At 39.7% G+C, this 19,728-nt stretch overlaps 1 protein-coding gene across 1 annotated transcript in view; it reads left to right on the top strand.

Moving 5' to 3' along the window:
• CPA6 (carboxypeptidase A6) overlaps window positions 1–19,728 on the top strand; it is a 222,943-nt gene that overhangs the window by 83,922 nt on the left and 119,293 nt on the right. Inside the window, exon 2 of the mRNA XM_039841813.1 lies at window positions 4,271–4,346. Coding sequence (XP_039697747.1) covers window positions 4,271–4,346 — 76 coding nt within the window. The remainder of the gene's footprint in view (window positions 1–4,270; window positions 4,347–19,728) is intronic.

Genomic DNA, 19,728 nt, shown 5'->3' with positions numbered 1-19,728 from the left:
ATAAGAGACAGGGAAAACTGTGCCAGCCAAACAACAAAAAAGCAGAAGTGGCAATCTTATTGAGAAAAATGGAATTCAAAATAAAGAGCATTAAATGACCAACGGAGGATTTTTATAAGGACCTTGTTTTGAATAAAAGTTTTTTCCATCCAGAAGATATAGTAGTCGTAAGCACATGTATAGCTACATATCATAAATACATGAATAAAAGTTTTTAAACTCAAAGATTAGTTGACAAATCCAAAGTTACGTTAGGTGCATTAAATAAAATTCTATCAAAAATCATCAAATTTAGTGGACAAAAAATAAGTACAGAGATCTAAATAACAATTCACCATGTTTAATATATATAGAATTTTTAACATTATTCAAAATAATTTTGGTAAAGAGGAACTAAAAACTGAAATCAGTCAACTATTATACCTGAATATTAACAAGAGTATCACATATTAAACCGTGAATAACAAATTAGACCTAAAAAAATAAATACAGAATTAATAGAGACAGAAATTAATGAGATATATATATATATATATATATATACACGCAAAAAGAAACAATTGATCAATAAAAACAAATGAAATTTTAAAAGATTTTGGAAAGTGATTACGTACTTTTTAAAAAAAATTAGAATACAAAAAAGTGACAAAGCTACAGATAAAGATAAGATGTCTTAAATTATAATATCTGCTAATAGTTTATATTAATATATTTTACATAAGTGAGTGGCTGATTTTCCAGGAAGTGTAAATTACCAAAATTACCTCCAAAAGCCAGGGGAAAAAAACCGTATAGGCTAATATTCACAGAAGAATTAAGAAGATAGACATCAAACCCCCAAACCCCCGCCCCAAAAAAAGAGGTCCTACCTTGAAAATCCCACATATTCTACAAGATAATCAGAAACATCATTTCTGTGTCATTAAAATTTTCAAAGCATATTACAAACATGTAAAATTTCCCAATTCCATGAAGCTAGCATAATGCTAATACCAAAATCATGCAAAGAATTCAAAAACAACATAATTTTGTTTCGATCTATAAAAAGTGTATTTAAAAAATTCTGTATGAATGTAGGCCTAGAACTCCAAAATAAAATATTAGCACGCAGAGTCTAGCTATTTACTTTAAAAATAGTATTTTAAAACCAACATATTAAGTGAAACATAAAAGCAAATTCGTATTTTAAAATGCCAGGAAACAGACTATTGTGTGTGAGCGTGTGTGTGTGTAAATGCAAAGAAAGGAGTCCAGTGGATCCCAAGGAACTATTAACAGGGGCAACTAAGAGAAGATGGAAGGTCAAGGTTGGAAGAGAGCCAGTAGGGGAACTTTATTATTTCATATCCTCTGTAATATTTTTATTTTTACAAGCATGGATGCATAAATTAGTTTTGTAACTTGCAAAGAACTTTCGTTTAATAATGAAATCAAGTGTGAAAGGTCATGCCAGGAGACAGAGGGAAAATTTGAAGCTTCACATCTACGTCTCTCAAGAGGAGGCTGAAGGGGATTCTAGTGTCACCCACAAACAGAGATGTTCTTCCATAGGTGTCATGCAGTCGAGGCACCTGGTCGTCATCAAACTCGAACAACATCCTCTTAGAACTTTAAAATGAAAAGGTGACTGGGAGGTTGCCCCTCACTCCTTCAATAGGGACACTGAGGCCCAGACAGATGGTCAAAAGCTAAAGATGGTGTTTTCTTGCTGAATTCTTTTCTCTGTGTGCATACATTCTCATTACACATCTAATAATACTTTTTAAATTGATTAATATTACCTCATCCATGTGGTTGCTACTGTACATAAGGATTAATAATCGAACTTAAAACCCAACTTGATACTAGCATTATAGAAACACTACCTCATTTGTCCCATAAAGCAAGGGGACAAAATCTAAGCATACAGTGAGTGAATCCATATGTATAATTACTGGAAAATGAGTCATCTGGGCAATCCTGCCTCTATACGACATCCTTAAACTCTAATTAAAAATGCCTGTTCTGTTTTTCTCTGACAACTTCGTATAAGCCGTATGAGTTAAAAATATCTAATTTACAAACACATTCACATGAGCAGCTGGTTGCCCAGTGGTGTGTGTCTCTAACCACAGCTCACATTCAGATCTTTGATTCCCTCAATCCCAAAGGGTAGTCAAGGGGTCTCAAACTGATGTTGCAACTTAGTGGTTGAAAAAACTGGTTAAGTTATAAAGAAAGCCTCTCGGTTCACCTTCTTTGATAGCCTTGCGTAGCTAGTTCTTCTAAATTCCAGCAGCTACTTCACTACCTGATACCTTCCTGTCTGAAGTACTGAATTATTGTTCACCACTTTAAAAAGACTCACCATCAAATCTAAGAAGAGTAAGCTTTCTGTTTGGCAAGACAAACTGGGGCAGTTGAGGGTCATTTGGTTTTACATGCTGAATGAAGAGCTGTCATTGGTTTTTTGTAACTGGTTAGTCTATGACCATAATTTACTGGCTTATAGAAAAGTATGACATTTCATGGGTTGTTCTAAATAGCTTTCCCTCTACTCTGTTCTTCTATATGTAATCAAACAGTAATCAACACAGTTCCCAAGTTGCACCTGAGAATTTCTACTAGATGGGATAAAGTGGTATTTTTTAATAAAAATGACAAAGCTGGATTTGAGCAATCACTTTCAGGGTTAAATTTATTTTTAATCTTCCCACGGTTGTAAAACAGCTGCTGATTGCTTTCTTTGCACTCTTGAGAAGCTGCCACGGCCCCAGTGGAGGCGTTTTTTAGAAAGTTGTCAAGTGAACCATCCCTCAGAAACAACCATGTCACCCGGCAGAGTTGTCTTTCTCTGCCAAGAATTAGATTAGGTCAGGTGGGAGAGGCTAGGATATGATGAATCCAGGAAAAACAAAGGTCAGCAAATTGCGTACCAGAAATGAAAAATAGAAAAGGTGTAATTACGTTTAAATTTAAAGGTCACATGTAGAGTTGTATTACAGTGACTTGGTGATTTTTTTCCTCTACTTCCTTTGATTCTTTCCAGAAAAAAATAAACAAATAGAGGGGCGGGGACTTTGTGACACAGATACCGAAAGGTCGTTTTGTGCTATTTTGGGAAAACCGAAGCTACAAAGCAAGGTTCAGGTAGTAGTGCCTAAAATATTAAATTATCAGCTAACCAAGGGCCTTCTAACTCATTGGCCTAAGGAAGGTATAACAGGATCATTTGAAATAACAAAGCTACAATAATTGGAAATGAAAATCATCGTCCAACAAATCTGGAAGCCTCCATATGCCCTCCCCATTACTATTATCTCGCCCTGGAAACTGCTATTATCCAAGTAGTAAAACCATGGGGGAAAAAGTGCAAATTCCATCCTTATTCTGGCATACCTTTCCGGCTGGAAGGAGAAGTTGTGGGTGAACTGCTAGAGTTTTAGTTTTGTGCTTTGTATGGTATCGATGATATTCTACTTTATCTTCGGTCATTGTAAAATGCTGCAGAGGATTATGAAAAATATTCATTTCCGTTGTACTTAAATTTTTCCTTACATTTACTCTGGAAGCCAAGTATTCTCAATGATGTCCTGTGTGCCAGTCCGTTAATAAATATATAAGTAGCCTCTCTATGCAAAACACACTGACAGTTGTGATTGTTATGTACGAGAGCAGCGCTTCCCAACCTGTCCTCATCGTGACATAACTAGAAAATGATAATGCTTGTCTGGCACACCTGAGAGAGAGGTCACCACCACAGAAAACTCCCTGGAGGGTAGTGTGACACCTCGAGTCTTATAACAATTCAGGATCTTTTCGGAAAGACCCTGAGGGAGTGTTCAAATATGATTTCATGTCATATTTCAGGTAAAGATTGAATGGCTGCAAAAACTGACTTACAATTGTTATCACTTTAAAATTTTTACAGCCATCGGTGTTGCATGGCACACCTTTAAGAGTGTCTTTTTCTTGGTATCTTCTCTGAGGTATTCATGAAAGTTCTTGTCCCTATTGCCACTGTTCCTGTGTTTTTGACCTGTCTCCGCTTTAGTGTGAGTTTGAAATCTTCAAAAGCTGATGAAAAAAACAAAGTTTTAAGATGGTGGGGAAAGACTAATGCAAGCAGAGAGTAACAACTGGATGAAGTACCTGTTAGCCAGTCCCGAGTTTTCTTCTTTCTCTCCTTAAATGCAGAGGCAGTTATTTTAAAGTTTTATAAAACAAAATAGAGATGACTAAATCTTTATTTTTGAGAGGTAAGTATCATTTTTCTTCCTCTTTCTTACAGTGATAAAGTGATAAGACTTATCCCCAATTCAGAGGAGGAAGCATACGCGTTGAAGAAAATATGCCGCCAGCTTAAGGTAAGAAGGTGTCTGCTCACTCACTCATCATTGTGCTTCTAATGTGTTTGCAGGGCTTTGCCGACTGGAGTCGAGTAACTGGAATTAGTTAGCCAAGGGAAGAAAATTCTAAGAGATCATTTGAAAGCGCTTTTAAAAGGTAGTTAGGGTTATTCAAAATATTATTATATATCTGACCTATTTTCTATTCCATCTCCTTTAGTAGGATGTCAGCTTCATGAGAGAGCTTGTGTATTTCTGTTCATTGCTGTATTCTCATAGAGTCTCTGGAATGTCGTAGAAGCTCAGTAACTGTTTTGTTTTTGTTTTGTTTTTTAATGAGTGAGTGAATCGAGTTTATAATTTTCCAGAGCTTTCACTTTTCCTTCTTGCAATCTTCCTGCTGATCATCTAGACACTTTCTTTCTAATTAAAACTTTAAGCAGAAGTCAGTTGAGAAAAATAAAAGCTGGAAATTGAAGTTAATTAATTAATTTTGCTATGTTTCAGTGGATTTGATAAGAGAATTGTGCTGGCAAAGGTTGAAGGCCTCTGATTATTCAATCTTTGATGAATTTTATGGAGTGTAGAGTTAGTTTCTCATCTCCCCATTACTGCTTATAATTGAGTGTTAGCCTTAGCGAAGAAGTTACGAGAAATGTGGTGGTGATGGGCTCTTTTCCATGCCTGCCAAGGAGAGAAGCAAACCCATAAAATAGGTGGTGGTCAGCTTCATTCTTATCATAGCCAAGTGGATATCAACCAAGGAGTCCTCTTGAATCTTCAGTGGGGTAGAAAAACACGTGTCCTAGTTGACCAGAATATAATCCCACCTGGATTGTACCTGGGAAAGGTGTTAAGGGATGAAGGATGAGGGAAGAGGGATGGACCCAGTGGCTTTAGGAAACATTTGTAAATATCAAGGTTTTGGTCTTCTATTTTTGTTTTGATTCTTCTCTTGACATCTTTCCTTTATTAAATTGATTTACAATGAAGTTTTAAACTTCCAGTTTATTGATTTCCTTTCTTCCTCCTCATTCCCAACCCCTCTACATGCACTGTCTGGTTTAAGGCTGGTGTCTCATTAAACTACCAGAGAGATTGTGCTCACCAGGCTTCTCCCAAACCTCTCCCCATCAAAGGAACCTGCTTCCAGATACCAACATCTACCTTCCTCTGCTTGTGTGCGATCATCAACCCTACTATAACCTTTTCTGTTGTAATATCTAAAGACTGTCTAAACGATCCACCGAGGACTCAAAAGTTACAGGTAGAAGTTTCCATATCTGTTGAAACTGTGTTTTAAATATACCACTGGAAGAATAAAATAGCCCGTTTATCTCTTGAAGTCCAGTATTTTAGGGAACAAATATTCTGAACCAAATATTGGGAAAAAATAACTTATCAAAGGATTTTTTTTCTCCCAATTCATGAATATATTTACATGGTAGGCCTTACAAAGTCATGAAAATAAAATTGCAGAGTTGTATATGTGACAATCACTTACCATTGTCAAAAGCAGTGAGAGTACATCAGTGAGACCCGTAAGGGTTACTCACACACGCTTGTAAGACATAGTAGATGGAACTGAAAGATGTTGAGTATAGCTAGGACTGGACCCTAATGACAACACATATCCTGCCCTTTTTAGGGCACATTTAAAAAGAACATGTCTGCATATTGTATGCACTTAGACCTTAAGGAAAGGTCATAAACTGGGGGGAGGAAATGGTTCGGATGTGAGGGAGCTTAGAGCACAACTGAGAGAAGGAAGGAAAGGGGCTGGGGAGGAAGAGGGAGCAGATTGAAGCAAAGAAAGGGAGTTAATATTAGTGATTCCACGCCACAGAGAATTACACCCAATCTCTCTTAGTCTCTGTGTGCCAGGGCTCAGTTCTTCATATGAATTGCCTCATTCATGAGGTGAGTATTATTATTATTGCTATTTTACAGATTAAGAAATAGGGAGAGATGGATGTTAAGTAACTTGTCCCAGGTCACAGTGTGGAATTGGAACATGTCTAGACGATGCCACGCCTCCTAGGAGCCTCTTGCCTGCAGACTATTACTCTGACCATCTTCATGATGGAAAGGGTGAAGGCCAAGTTTGCGGAGCAGCGGAGCCTGGACTCATTGTGAACATTATGTAATGCTGTCATTTACTTTATTTCTTGAGTCACCAACACCACCCCCAGGTTGAGTGATTTGCAGAACTCTCACAGCTCAGCCTATAGTCCTACTTACAGCTATGGTTTATTGTAGCAAAAGGATACAAAGCAGAATCAGCACAGATAAAAGGCACATGCGTTGAAGTCCAGGAGAACCAGGCACAAGCTTCCCAAAAGAGTCTCCCACTGGGGTCACGCAGGATGCTCTTAATTCCCCTAGCAATGAGTCGTGGTAACACATGCGACATATTGTTTTCCGGGGAAGCTCATTAGAAGTTTAGCGCCGAGGGTTTTTATTGGGGCCTACCCGTGCGTGTCCCCTCCGCCTAGCACATACCGAAATTCCAGGAGTTCAGCACAAACTATATTGTTTGCACACCATTCAGGCACAGTAAGCCCCTCTCCCGGGGTGGTGAAAACCCTCTCCAAATCTAAGTTCTCAGGTGCCAGCCGAGGGCCTGTCTTGCAAGCAGACCTTCCTAAGGATAGCAGTTTCGTGCCTGCTATGTTAACTCTTTTCTGCACGTTTCTTTATTTCCTTTCACTAAAGAAATCATTTTATTGGGCTGATATTTGAGGCCTTGCCCTTAAATGAATTTCGATCTAAAAGCATCATGTTAGCTTGATGTCGTTTTGAATGTAAATGATTCCATCGAGCAACCCACTTGCACTACTGAAAGTAATGATTTGGCCAGGCAGAGAAAGCAGCCTGCCGAGAAGAAAGAATGTGACTCTCTGTCATATTATGCCCTGTGGAGCTGATGGGACAGAATTAGGGCCATTGTTAACAGCTCTTCTGCGCACCCTGTGCACTGCCTGGAGCGGGGGGAGCATGTTGCCAGGAAGCCTTCAGTTACCTTTTTTCCTTAGAGCATAGTGGGAGAGACAATTCTAAGATGGCCCCACAATTTCTTCCTCCTGGTGTACCTGTCCTGCATAATCCCTCCTCCGGCGATGTGGGTGGGACCTCTGAGTATGATGGGGTGGTCACTCCCTTGATACGTTATGTGGCAGAAGAGAGATTACCTGGGGTGGGCTTGACCTGATCAGGTGAGCCCTTTCAAAGCAGAGAGTTTTCTCCAGCCTTTCACAGAGAAAGCAATCAGAGAAATGCCCTTCTGGTCCCAAAGAAGAATCAAACTGCTATGTTGTAAATGTCCCAGAGAGCTGTGTATGTGATCAGGAATGCTCAGGGCCTCTAGGAAGTCAAAGGCATCCCCAGCTGATAAGCAGCAAGGAAATGGAGGTGTCAGTCCTACAACCACAAAGAACTAAATTCTGCCATCGCCATATGAATTGGGACCCTGAAGTCCAGATGAAATCACAGCCCAGTTGGCCTATTGATTTCAGCTCCATGAGACTGTGAAGAGACAATCCAGCCAGCTGTGTCTGGACTTCTCACCTACTGTGAGATGATAAGTGGGTGTGGTTTTAAGCTGCTGTGGTAATTTACTCTGCAGCAAAAGCAAACTAATAAGCACTGTAAGGTAACAACCTTACATCTTGGCCTTTGGTGGCTCTTAGTTTAATAACACAGATGAATGCTTTAAGTTTTCTGATTTCACTGGCTATCACCAAGGAGCTTTGGAAAAGGGGTTAGACTACCTGCTTAGGCTACAAATTCACAATGTCCTATCTGAAACATGAACAAATGCAAAATGGATGTGCAATGTTGAACAGAATCCGAGAAGGTACAGTCAGAGAATCGCTAATTAGATAGGGAACTACTGTTACAAGGCTGGTTACTTTCCTAATTAAATGTTATGGTTTTGCTGGAGAATTAAAACAAAGTTAAACAGAAAACCATGCCCCCAGAGAACTGGACCAAGAAAGCAGCAACCAATTAAATTGTTAATTAAGAGCATAGCTATGATTTAAATAAAGTTATGATGGAAGGGGGGACAGTTTGTAGGTAAGTCTGAACACCATGTTCCACCTACATTTCTTCAAAAATTCTTCGTTTGTGCTCAGAAGGAACAGAAATGGCTCTATGCAAGCTCACAGACCAAGTTTCTATTATAGAATTGACACATCCTTGTTGAAAGAAAAGTTAATGATGCTTCTTTTCTACTCTTCTCATCAGAGAGCTATAAGATTTTAAAAAAAAAAACTGTCTTGTATCCAAAAGTTAGCCATTTTTTTTCAAACTAAAACATAGTCTGAAAATATTAGTTGACTTGTCAGATATCACTGAGTGACATGTCAAGAGCCATAAAGTTCCACGGGGAATTTTTAACACATCATATGAAAGATTTCATCCCTTCTTCTTTGCCTGGATGTGAAATTCGCTGCTGCCTTTCCCGGGTGTCATCTCCCTCCTCAGCATCGAAGCTGCAGTTTACTGTTCTCTAATCCTTCTTGGTGCACTCTCAAGTCATCCACCTGGACTTAAAGGGGCTTCAGAACACTTGTGGTCCCTAGTTGCTGACAAGCTCAAATATCCAAGTGGATGGTGTAATTAACTTGCAAGAAAGAAGATGGGTGATAGAATTTATGCTGTGAGAGTTACTTGTCCCCATTATGCTGTGGGAGTTATTTGTCTCACAATCATTTTAATTAGAAACTGTGCTATTATAGAACCTCTTGATCATGGCTGTGGTAGGCAGAATTCTAAGATGGCCTTCAATTTTCTTGGCCTGGTATACATACACCTCCTCCCAGGTATTCTATCAAATACAAGTCTAGGGACTGCTATAAAAGGATTTTGAAGATGTTAGTAGGGTCCTAAATCAGTTGACCTTGAAGAAGGAAGATTATCTAGGTGGACATGACTTAATCAGGTGAACACTTTACAAACAGTGTTTTCTCTGGCTGGTTGCAAAAGAGGAAATCAGACAGATGCACTCCTGCTAACCTGAAGGAAATCAAATATCCATGCTGAGAACTTCCATGTAGCAAGAAATTGTAGGAAGCCTCTAGTTGCTGAGAATGGCCCCCAGTGGACTAGAAGGAAAACAAGAACCTCAGTCCTACAACAACGAGGAAATTAATTTTACCAGTAAATGGTTGGAATATAAAAGGATACTGAGTACCAGATGAGACCATAGCCTGAGCTGACACCTGATTTTAGCCCCATGACACCCTCAGCAGAAAATCAAGCCACTTCTGACCTACAGAAATGGTGAAATAATAAGATCGAGCTGCTAAATTTGTGGCAATTTAGCAATAAAAGTCTAATAAAATGCCTTAACCAGTGACTTAGTGAGCTAGCTAAAGCTATACAGAATTAAGAATGATATCAAAAGACAAAAGTGACGAAGAGAACAAAACTTTGATCTGTCAGTATGTCTGGGGCAGGAAAAAGCATTTCCATTTTTTGTTAAAGGCTTTGTAAAATAATAAAGCAACATTACTTTTGACTTCTCTGGCATGATTTTTGAAAGAGAAAAAGCTGCTTATAATTTAGGAAGACAGTCCAAATTCAGTTATGAATTAAATTTTAGGGATATGAATTTCAGACGTGGCATGCCTTTTTCTCCCTCTGTGTGGCTATTGGTAATTAGTAAATTGAATAACAAAAATATATTAAGAGAAATAATACAATATGGGAGGAGAATAGAAACATTTTTTCAAAAGTAAAAAAAAATAATCCTCTACAGTATTATTATAATTACCCCAGTTACCCTTTATTTAATTTACTCAAGTAGATTGACAGCATCACCTTGGGCTAATATCATAGTATTTTAAGTATCTGTAAGACTTTTCAGTTTTGATGGCTGGTAGTAACTGCTATTCCTAAAGTATTTGTAACTGGACAGTAAGAAAGGTTACGTCCATCAGTCTCTCATAGAAGGTGATATCAGTGGGGCTCAGTCATGCAGTTCCCATCACCTGTCATTGCCTCACCCTCATGGCTAGGAGTTGGCAGGCTGTGGGCTGGGATGATAGAACAATTGGATGACATGTCTCTCATCTAGCTGGCTAGTCTGGCTTATTAACTCAAGGGTCAGAGGGACCTGGGAGTAAGACAGAGCAAACTTAGAAAGATTTTTGAACTCACATTTGGAACTCAGATAACATCACCTCCGTTACATTCTACCAGCCAAAGGAAGTCACAGGATCAACCAGCCCAGATTCAAAGAGTAGAAAAACAGACTCTAGTTCTTGAGATGATTGCAGCGTGTGAGTACAGACATGAGAAGAATTTGCAGTCATTTTTATAACCCACCACACCTCCTATTTCTCACCCCACTTCAACCCCCAACCACACATCCATTCAAATCTAAGGGGGAAGATGGCAGCTCCTTAATCTCCTCTGCATTATCACTGCCACTGCCTTAGTTCTGTCCCTGACTGTCTTTAGCCTAAATTACACCAAACTCCTAAATTGTCACCTCACATATGACTCTTATTTATTCTCCATATTACAGCCAAAGCGATCTTTCTGAAATGAAAAACTTTCCCTTGTTACATCTCTGCCTAAAACCTTTTAAGTCCCCCATTGTCAACAATAGCAATTCCTAGATCAGACTGCACATTGAGTCACCTACGAAGGTTTTATAAAAGCCCAATATCTGGCCCCACTGCCAGACATTCTGACTCCATTACCCAGATGAGATGTGGTTATTAGTATCTTTTTAAAAGCTCCATAGGTAATTCGATAGGTAGCCAGAGGAGTGAACGACTGGCCTAGGGTATAGACTTCAAACTCTTTGGCATGACATACAGGACCTTTCCAAAGCACACCCTGCCTGCCTCTTAAATATTTCTCAGCATCCATCACCACCCTTGACCCAGTGTTTATCACCCTCGCCATAATGACTGATTGTGGTTTCTCGCCCAAGGGCCTTCTTTCAAGCTCCTCTATCTGAAATGCTTTACTCCTCTTTGCCCATGAACACCACTCAGCTCGGAAGTCTAGGCTAAAGCAACAGGTTCTCCTTGAATCCTTTGACCCTCATTGAATTCTACAGACAGTTATATCTTAGCATCTATGTCACTGTGCTTGCAGTATCTTTTCTCCCCTGTCCCATCCCCAGTAGAATGAGTTTCTTACAGATCTGAAACGTAGTGAATCCCTGATTTGCATATGATGAATAAGGAGGCATGGATGGTCTAGAAAGGAGTGACACTTCAGCTGGTGCTGAAAGAGGTTTATGTGCCCAGTCAGGCCCTTCCACCCAGGAGCACAGCCCGGCCGAGACTTAGAATAGACCAGAACTCCTCCTTGACCTACCCTTTGGGGTTTGTTTTTTTAATGTTCCTTACAGGTCATCCTTTGTATTTATTCTTGTGATTTCACCTGGAAAAATAACAAGGATTGGAGGATATAATTTGTGCTTTGTCACATGTGAATCTCTCACCATTACCACTTGAAATCACATTACTATGTGATCAAGGACATGGGAGCAGATAAAGTTCCTTTTTCAAGGGCACAGATGAGTCTTCTTGGTAACAGAGAGGTTTTCTACCAAGTGTACTGACTATACTTTGGTGCTATTTCTCAGATCTATGAACTTACAATAGCCTTTGCATATTCATCAGCCACAGCCACACAGACTGCTTGATTAAATAAGTGGAGTGATTTCCCCTGCCGCCTTTGATTTTAGAGGTCACTGTTGGCGAGAAGGCTGGGACCAAAACCATAACCTTTTTTGGAGAAATGGGTTCTGCCCGAATGGTCGATATCAGGGCATAAGCATGTAAATGAGTATCAATGACCTAGAAAGGTTGACTATCACTATCCACATGCATTTATGAAATATTTAACCATGTGAAGTCTTGTAAGGTCAAATGTGACCCCTAGAACTATACTTCCTGGGTTCATATCCAGACTCTTGCATGTCCTAGTTGTATGTGTTTGCAAATTACCTAATTTCTCTAATTTTAATTCCTCCATTTCCTAAACTGTGAAGTAGGGAAATCCAGAAAGAGTTGATCTTTCCTGTGTTTGTAACACATATATCTATACAGCAGCTTTTGTTCACATGTCGTGCCTCTCTTACCAGATTGGGGACCCCGTGAGAGCAAGAGTATTTACCATCCTTTTTTGGGTAGGACCCATGTCCGATACATCTTTGTTTCCCTGGTGCCAGTCAGTAGTAGGCACTCAACAAATCTTGAATAAGTGAGCAAATGTAATTTATCCATCTACTTGCCTACGATTATAATGCAAATAACTCTAACTTGGATTCTAATCAAGAACATATGTATGACTGAATATATTTTCAACAAAATCAAAAAATTGAAAATCTAGGTAGAAATAAGAATTGTAGAATGATGGTTTGTGAGAGTATCGAGGACTAGGGAAAGGTAAGAGGTAGGGAAAATTATCCATCTCTCTAATTACTAAGGAAGTTTTATGGAGGAAGAAGGATTTCTGGAAGAGCTTGATGATAAGTTTCTTGAGAAAACCAATTTTCTGTGAGATACTCCTGTTACTTTAAGATTGTGCCTTTGAGTGTTGACTAACTCAATGAATACAATAATGATAATTACCAGAATATTTTAATTTGAAAATCAGAGCTCAGGTGTTCTGCCTAGGAGTCAATTTGTTGTTTTATGTAATCAAAAATGTCTATCTCTTCAAGCCTCTCACATACTACTTGATTAACAAATCCATTTCTTTCTCATAACCTAAAAACAGCTATTAGGGATGCCTCTGTGGCAATTCTCTGTGCCCTAAAAAAATTCAGAGCAGCTTTTGCATATTCATCAGCCCAAACCACAAAGACTTTGCTTGATTAAAGAAGTTTCCTGTTTTCTACCATTTTGTTTTTCTAGCTGTATGAACGTGGAGTGATTAAAATTCCCATGGCTCCATAAATATATTTCTTAGATCTTTTCCTGATAATTGCATTTGCTTTGAGGCCAGCTGATCATGAGTGTTCTATTCTCTCATGTTTCAGTCACATATTGAAAATGGACTGTGATCTGGGTTAAGAATCAGCATCACATTCTCAGAAGAAAGGAGAAAGTGCAGGTTATGGAACATTATCTAGCAGTGTAAAGACCTAGTATAGAGATTGCTGATCTTTGAGAAGCTGCCTCACAAGTCTTGATCGTTCACTCTCTGAGAGGATGGGAGCATAGGCAAGAGATGCTTCGGTGTTAAGGACCAAATTAAACCTTTTGTTGATAGTGTGATAGATGATACACTGAAGGAGCAAGGCTTGGGCTCTCAGGCAAGGAGTTAATAGATGGAGGATAAACAACGAAAGGGTGGAATGTATTCTTCTCTCATTCAGTAGTCCCATCCCTCCTTGCCCTACAACTCCAACCACTGTATCCAGAGACTGGCTTAGAGTAGACGGCTCATTTGTTTAGTCAACAAATTGTAGTGAGCAACAAGATCAGTCAAGGGCCAGTCAGGAGACAGAAACCAGATCAATAATTTGAGCAGAAAAATTTTAATATCAAGTAGTATTAACTCGTAAATGGCGACTACTAGAAGGTGTAAAAGAGGAAATACAAATGCACAGGGCAGCTACCTCCACTAGAGATGCAGAAGCGTACAGAAGGTGGAGACTAAGAACTTGGTAGAGCCTCTTCCGCTTCCCCTACCCCAAAGCTGGGAGTCAGGCCTCCTTGTCACGTCTACTGAGTGGTGGAGAATTCGCCGGGGTGCCAGCAGGCTAGGACTGGCCTGGAGACAGCTGCTTGCTGTGGTGTCAGCAAAACTTGCCAGAGAGTAAATGCTGCTGGGACTACCATGTGCCACCAAAGCCAAGCGATAGGCAGGAAGAACGCATACTAAAACCAGAAAAAGCAGCTCCCTCCTCTGCCGTCTTGAAGTATCCCTCTAAAGTCCTCTCTGAACAAAGCCAAATATTGACCCACCATAAAAAAGGTGATATGGGAATTTGCCAATTAGTACTATATGCCAAGTTCTGTGCTAAGTGCCACACACACACGCACACACATGCACACATTTTTATTTTAACAATTGTAAGGTTGACTACACTTATTCCAGATCTTATTGTTGATCATATGTATCTGAAAAAATATTGGGGTAAACAATTGACATTATATAGAAAACAAAACATCGATTTTAGAATAACAAAATCTCTTAGGGTCACTTGATTTTTTTCAGGAGCATAAGAGCCCTTACTGGTCAAGAGATCAATCGATCAAGATTAGTCTAGATAAATGATATATAATATACTAAATGTTGACTTCCACGGGACTTAGGATATTAGAATAATTTATTCCTTAATAAATTATACAAATAAGGTCTATATCTTACAACCATAAGTGAATTTAATCTCATATGAAGAATATGAGACATAAGCCATAAAAGCTAATTCTCTGACCAGGGATACTTAGTTTTTTCTTCATCAAATCTATGAATAATGGCATCAACGGATAAGGAGGGAGCAGTTATTTGAGGTGATTATAATCAGAATTCTAGGTAACTAGTTAAATAGTAGGAGACTCAGAAACACAGAAATCAAAGTTATCTTAAGGATGAATATAGAGTGATGCTGCAAATTTTTAGACTAAAGTCACACAGAAGGGAAAAATCAAAGATCATCGTGAAGTGTAAGCTTACTGCGAGTGAACAGTGTAGAGTTACATATCTATAAGTTAGTTGTGTATCTGCTAGGATGTAAGGACTCGGCTTTCATCGTATGGCAACTATTATGCAACAAAATTCTGTCTTCTCTTCTTCCTGGGGACTATGTTTTCAGCCTCCCTTACAGTTAGTTGTGGCCATGCAACTGAGTGTAGCTAATGGAACATACACGGAAGCGATGTGGGCCATTTCTGGGCCAAGACTTGAAAGAAAGAAAGTTCTCCCTCCCTCCACATCTTCTTTCCTCTTCTGCTGCCTGGATGAAAATAATAACAGGACCCAAGAGGATGGAGAATCCATGACATGGAAAATTCTGGGTCCCTAAATCAGCACGCAGAGAAAAGCTGCCTACTCTCAAGAAATGCCCACCTCTGTTGTGTGTGTGACCAAAGAATAAACTTCTCTAGTATCTGAGTCATTATATTGTCTTTGAGCATTGTAGGGAAGGAAAAATAATTTCCCTTCTACCATTTTGAGTTCTTAGCTGAGACCCCATTAATAAACAGATTAACAAGAGAAAAACAAATAGAGGTTTATTAACATGTGCACCTCATGTGTACACGGGAGATAGCCAGCAAAAATAAGTAACTTCCCAAGGTGGCTTAGAATTCAGACTTAAATAGCTTCTTGACAGAGAAAGAAATGAAAGAATGCAGGCCTCTTACGGGAGGGTAAATGATTTTTAAGAAAGAAGAACAGATCCTTAGAAGAAAGGATGGGAGGTATGATAGTTTGTGACAAAGTTTGTCTGGATGTGGTGTCAATTTCTAGTCTCCCCTTCTGTGATAAGAGCCAGTGTTCCCTACTTGATGATACTTCTAGGGAGGGGATTTGAGACAGTTTATTTCCTTTGCAGCAGTCTCCAACATTTTTGGCACCAGGGACCAGTGCTCCTATGAGAATCCAATGCCTGATGACCTGAGGTGGAGCTGAGGCTGTGATGCTAGCGCTGGGGAGTGGCTGCAAATACAGATGCAGCTTCAGTCACTAGCCACTCACCTCCTGCTATGCAACTTGGTTCCTCACAGGCCACAGACCAGTACCAGTCCACAGGCCGGGTGGGGAGGGTGATGTTGGGGATCCCTGTTTAGAGGACCTGTCTTTAGGTGGATAAGGGCAGTTGAGAGAAAGCCTCTCCCTACATTTGCTGTTTTTCAAGTGATACAGCTCAGAACCACCAATATACCGAAGCAGCGTGAATTTGATGTGGTATGTCTTGAACTCCTATAGTCATATTTTGGGGGTGGCATATTCTACTACCCTTTAGCATGATCACATAGTACATTAGAGTGCTACCTTAAAACAAAAGTACACAGCATTGGCTTAGCAGTTACGTGGTACATGGAAAAAACATAGATATCACAGTCTGGAGAGAAAAAGACCCATGCTATGAAGTAACAAAACATTTGGTGGAAGTATCAGGTGAACATGGAAGAAAAGAAATGTGCCTGTTGATCCCACAGCTCTCAGGAAAGTAGCTGTACAATACCCAGAGTGATATCATGTGGCTTTTCTTCTCACTGCTTAAAGAGGTATTACAAGAAAGAGCTGAGTTCAGGCAGGAATTGACGAGTGTACAAGTAGAAATGAAAAAGGACTGGGATATAGAATGGCAGGAAAACCAGACTGCTTCTAGATCCTAAACGTGAGAAAATAAAATTCAGAAAAGTTTTGAGCAAAAAGGCCCATTAAGATTTTTCAGGTTCGTAAAGTGACTTCGATTAAAGGAGTTACGTTTCTACCTTTCCACTCAAACTTACTGTTTCAAATGCCCACAAAGTGGCTTCCATTAATTTGGAGAGAGAGGGCAGCGTATGAGGGCCAGGAAGCAAAAAATTATAATAAAACAGATTTGAGAATTCCAGATGTGGTTTCTGTCAAGTGAAACTTAATGGAAGAAAATAGACCAGAAGACTATCTAGTTTCTGAGAGATGGCCCAAAAATACCACAGACCTGACACCCCTGTGCCCCCCAAAAAACACAAAAACACTTTGCTAGATAAAGCTTTATACAACTATCAGGACCCCAAATTTGAACAAGCCAGAAGCAGGCTGCAAAAGCTGCCTGTCTCCAAGAACACGTACTCACCAATATCCACTTCAAAGGTGCCCATGAAGAATAATGGGCAAAGGAAGACCGAGAGGGGGCTAGGGCGAGCTGTGACGGGATGGTCGTTCCTCCAAGGTGTGGGGCCTGTGTCCAGCCAAAGACCTTCCCCCACTGCTCCATGGCAGAAGTCTTTTTTTGTTTTTAAACACTTTTAAGATTTTTCAATTACAGTTGACATGCAGTATTATATTAGTTTGGGGCGTACAGCGTAGTGATTAGACATTTGTGTAACTTACAGAGTGATCACCCTGATACGTCTCGTACCATATGACACCATACGTGGTTATGATAATATTATTGACTATATTTCCTGTGTTACACTTTACGTCCCTGTGACTGCTTTTATTTCTGGCAATCTGTGCTTCTTAACCCCTTTCTCTTTTTTCACCCATTTCCCCAACCCGCCTCCCATCTGGCAACCATCAGTTTGTTCCCTTCATCTATGAGTCTGTTTCTGTTTTGTTTGTTTATTTTGTTCGTTAGATTCCACATATAAGTGAGATCACATGATATTTGCCTTTTTCTGTCTGACTTATTTCACTTAGCATAATACCCCCTAGGTCCATCCATGCTGTTGCAAATGGTAAGACTTCATTCATTTCACAGCTGAGTAATATTCTATTATATATACGTACTACATTATCCATTTGTCTATCTATGGACACCTAAGTTGCTTCTGTATCTTGGCTATTGTAAATAATGCTACAATGAACATAGAAATGTATGTCTTTTCAAATTAATTATTTTATTTTCTTCACAAAAATATCCAGAAGTGGAATTGCTGGGTCATATAGCATCTCTATTTTTAATTTTTTGCGGACCCTCCATACTGCTTTCCACAGTGGCTGCACCAATTTACCATGCCCACCCCCCAGATAGATATCATCATCACAGAGGCCAGTGATTGCACACACTCCCCAGTCTTCCCTGTTCAAAGGGGATGATATCGTGGATGTCCTGTCTCTGCTCACCAACACACCTGGGGCAGGTGGAGGTGCGGGGTGGGGTGGGTAGATAACCCACCATTTAATTTATATACTTTAAAGTATAAGAATTCACATCTAAATGTACTCGAGAAGACTGGGCTAACCAAAGGGAATTTGGGTGGTCCCCTCAAGCAGATAGCTAATGACCAAAAGAACATACTGACTAGTCACCAGAAGTCTAATTGTTTGGGCCCATATTCTTAGCCTCCCTTACAGATAGGAGTGAACATGTGGGCGAACGCCAGCCAGTAGAGTGTAAGCAGAAATGGTGAATGCTATCCACAGATCAAGGCTATGTAACACGCCTCACCCTCTTTCCCTACCCACTGGCTGTACAATGAGTGTGACTAGGGCTTAGTGTATAGTAGAGCCACAGATGAATGGAGTCTGGTCCCTAAATCACCACACGATGAAAGCCACCTACCATCAAAAAAGGAAAAAGCAAAACAAAACAAAACAAACAAACAACAACAACAACAACAAAACAGCTGTCTCAGAAATGAGGGAGAACTTTTGAGTTTGAGCCAGTCGACATGCTGGGTCTATTTGATGCCATAGCAAGTGTTCCTCTTGCAGAAGTAGTACCTCTAAAATGGACCCCATCTCTGGGACTCGTAGCCATACTTTCTCTGAAAGCAGTATAACCTGAGAACTTGCAAACATACTCATTCCCTCAACAGACCTTAACTGACTACCATGTGCTGGGTGTTGTATGTTACACACTAGGCTGTGGGGATCCAGCAGTGAATGGAAACTGGACCTTCAGACAGGAGCTCAGAGATATTCGTCTGGTCACCCAGACCAAAAATAGGCACCTTTGTAGAATGTCTAAGATTTAGTCCACATTTATCCATTACATATATTCAACAATCTAGCCAAACTTGCTTATTTACTATTTCCCAAATATGCCCTATACGACCCCATCTCTAAGCCTTGTTTATACAGATGTATAAATGTATTCAAAAATGTATATTGACTACCATGTGCCAGACGCCATTCTAAAAACAAGTCTACAGCAATAAACAAAACCAACAATAATCCCTGTCCCCATAAAATTTATATTCTGTGAAAGGACATTGACAAAGAAAAAAGTGAAAATATGTCAGATGGTCAGAGTTGTAGAGAAAAGTAAAGTGAGGGGAAAGTTTGAGGGCCATAGAGTATCATTTTGAACAGAATGGTCAGGAAAGGCATCATCGAAAAGATGGCATTTGAGCACAGGTTTGAAGGAGGTGAGGGTGAGCTGCTATTCCCACACCTTTGGAAATGCCGACCTCTTCCTTATTTACCTGTCAAAAGGGCCAGTCTCAGATGCTAACTCATGCAAAGCTTTTACCAACTGCCACAGGTAGATGTGTTCATTCTCCTTCTAGAGGAACTTTGAAGAACTTTGTTATTCTCTTATACAATCTGTTCTCCGATTCTGGTTTTCTTACTCAAACACATGGTCTCATTCACTTGTGAGGTTTGGGGGACAACAAACCAATTCGATTAGGATGACCTAAGGTTAATAAACTGTAGCTCTCTTTGCCTTAACCCCACACAACCTCCATCACCACCTGACATATTTTGATGTCAACGATTGACATTTTCTCAACATCTTTTCACCCTTTCCAACCAAATT

This window comes from Pteropus medius, unplaced genomic scaffold (genome assembly GCF_902729225.1).
Source record: "Pteropus medius unplaced genomic scaffold, Ma_sr-lr_union100, whole genome shotgun sequence".
Classification (NCBI taxonomy): Eukaryota; Metazoa; Chordata; class Mammalia; order Chiroptera; family Pteropodidae; genus Pteropus; species Pteropus medius.
Note: the sequence above shows the minus strand (reverse complement) of the source record. Positions and strands in the feature narration are given on the sequence as shown.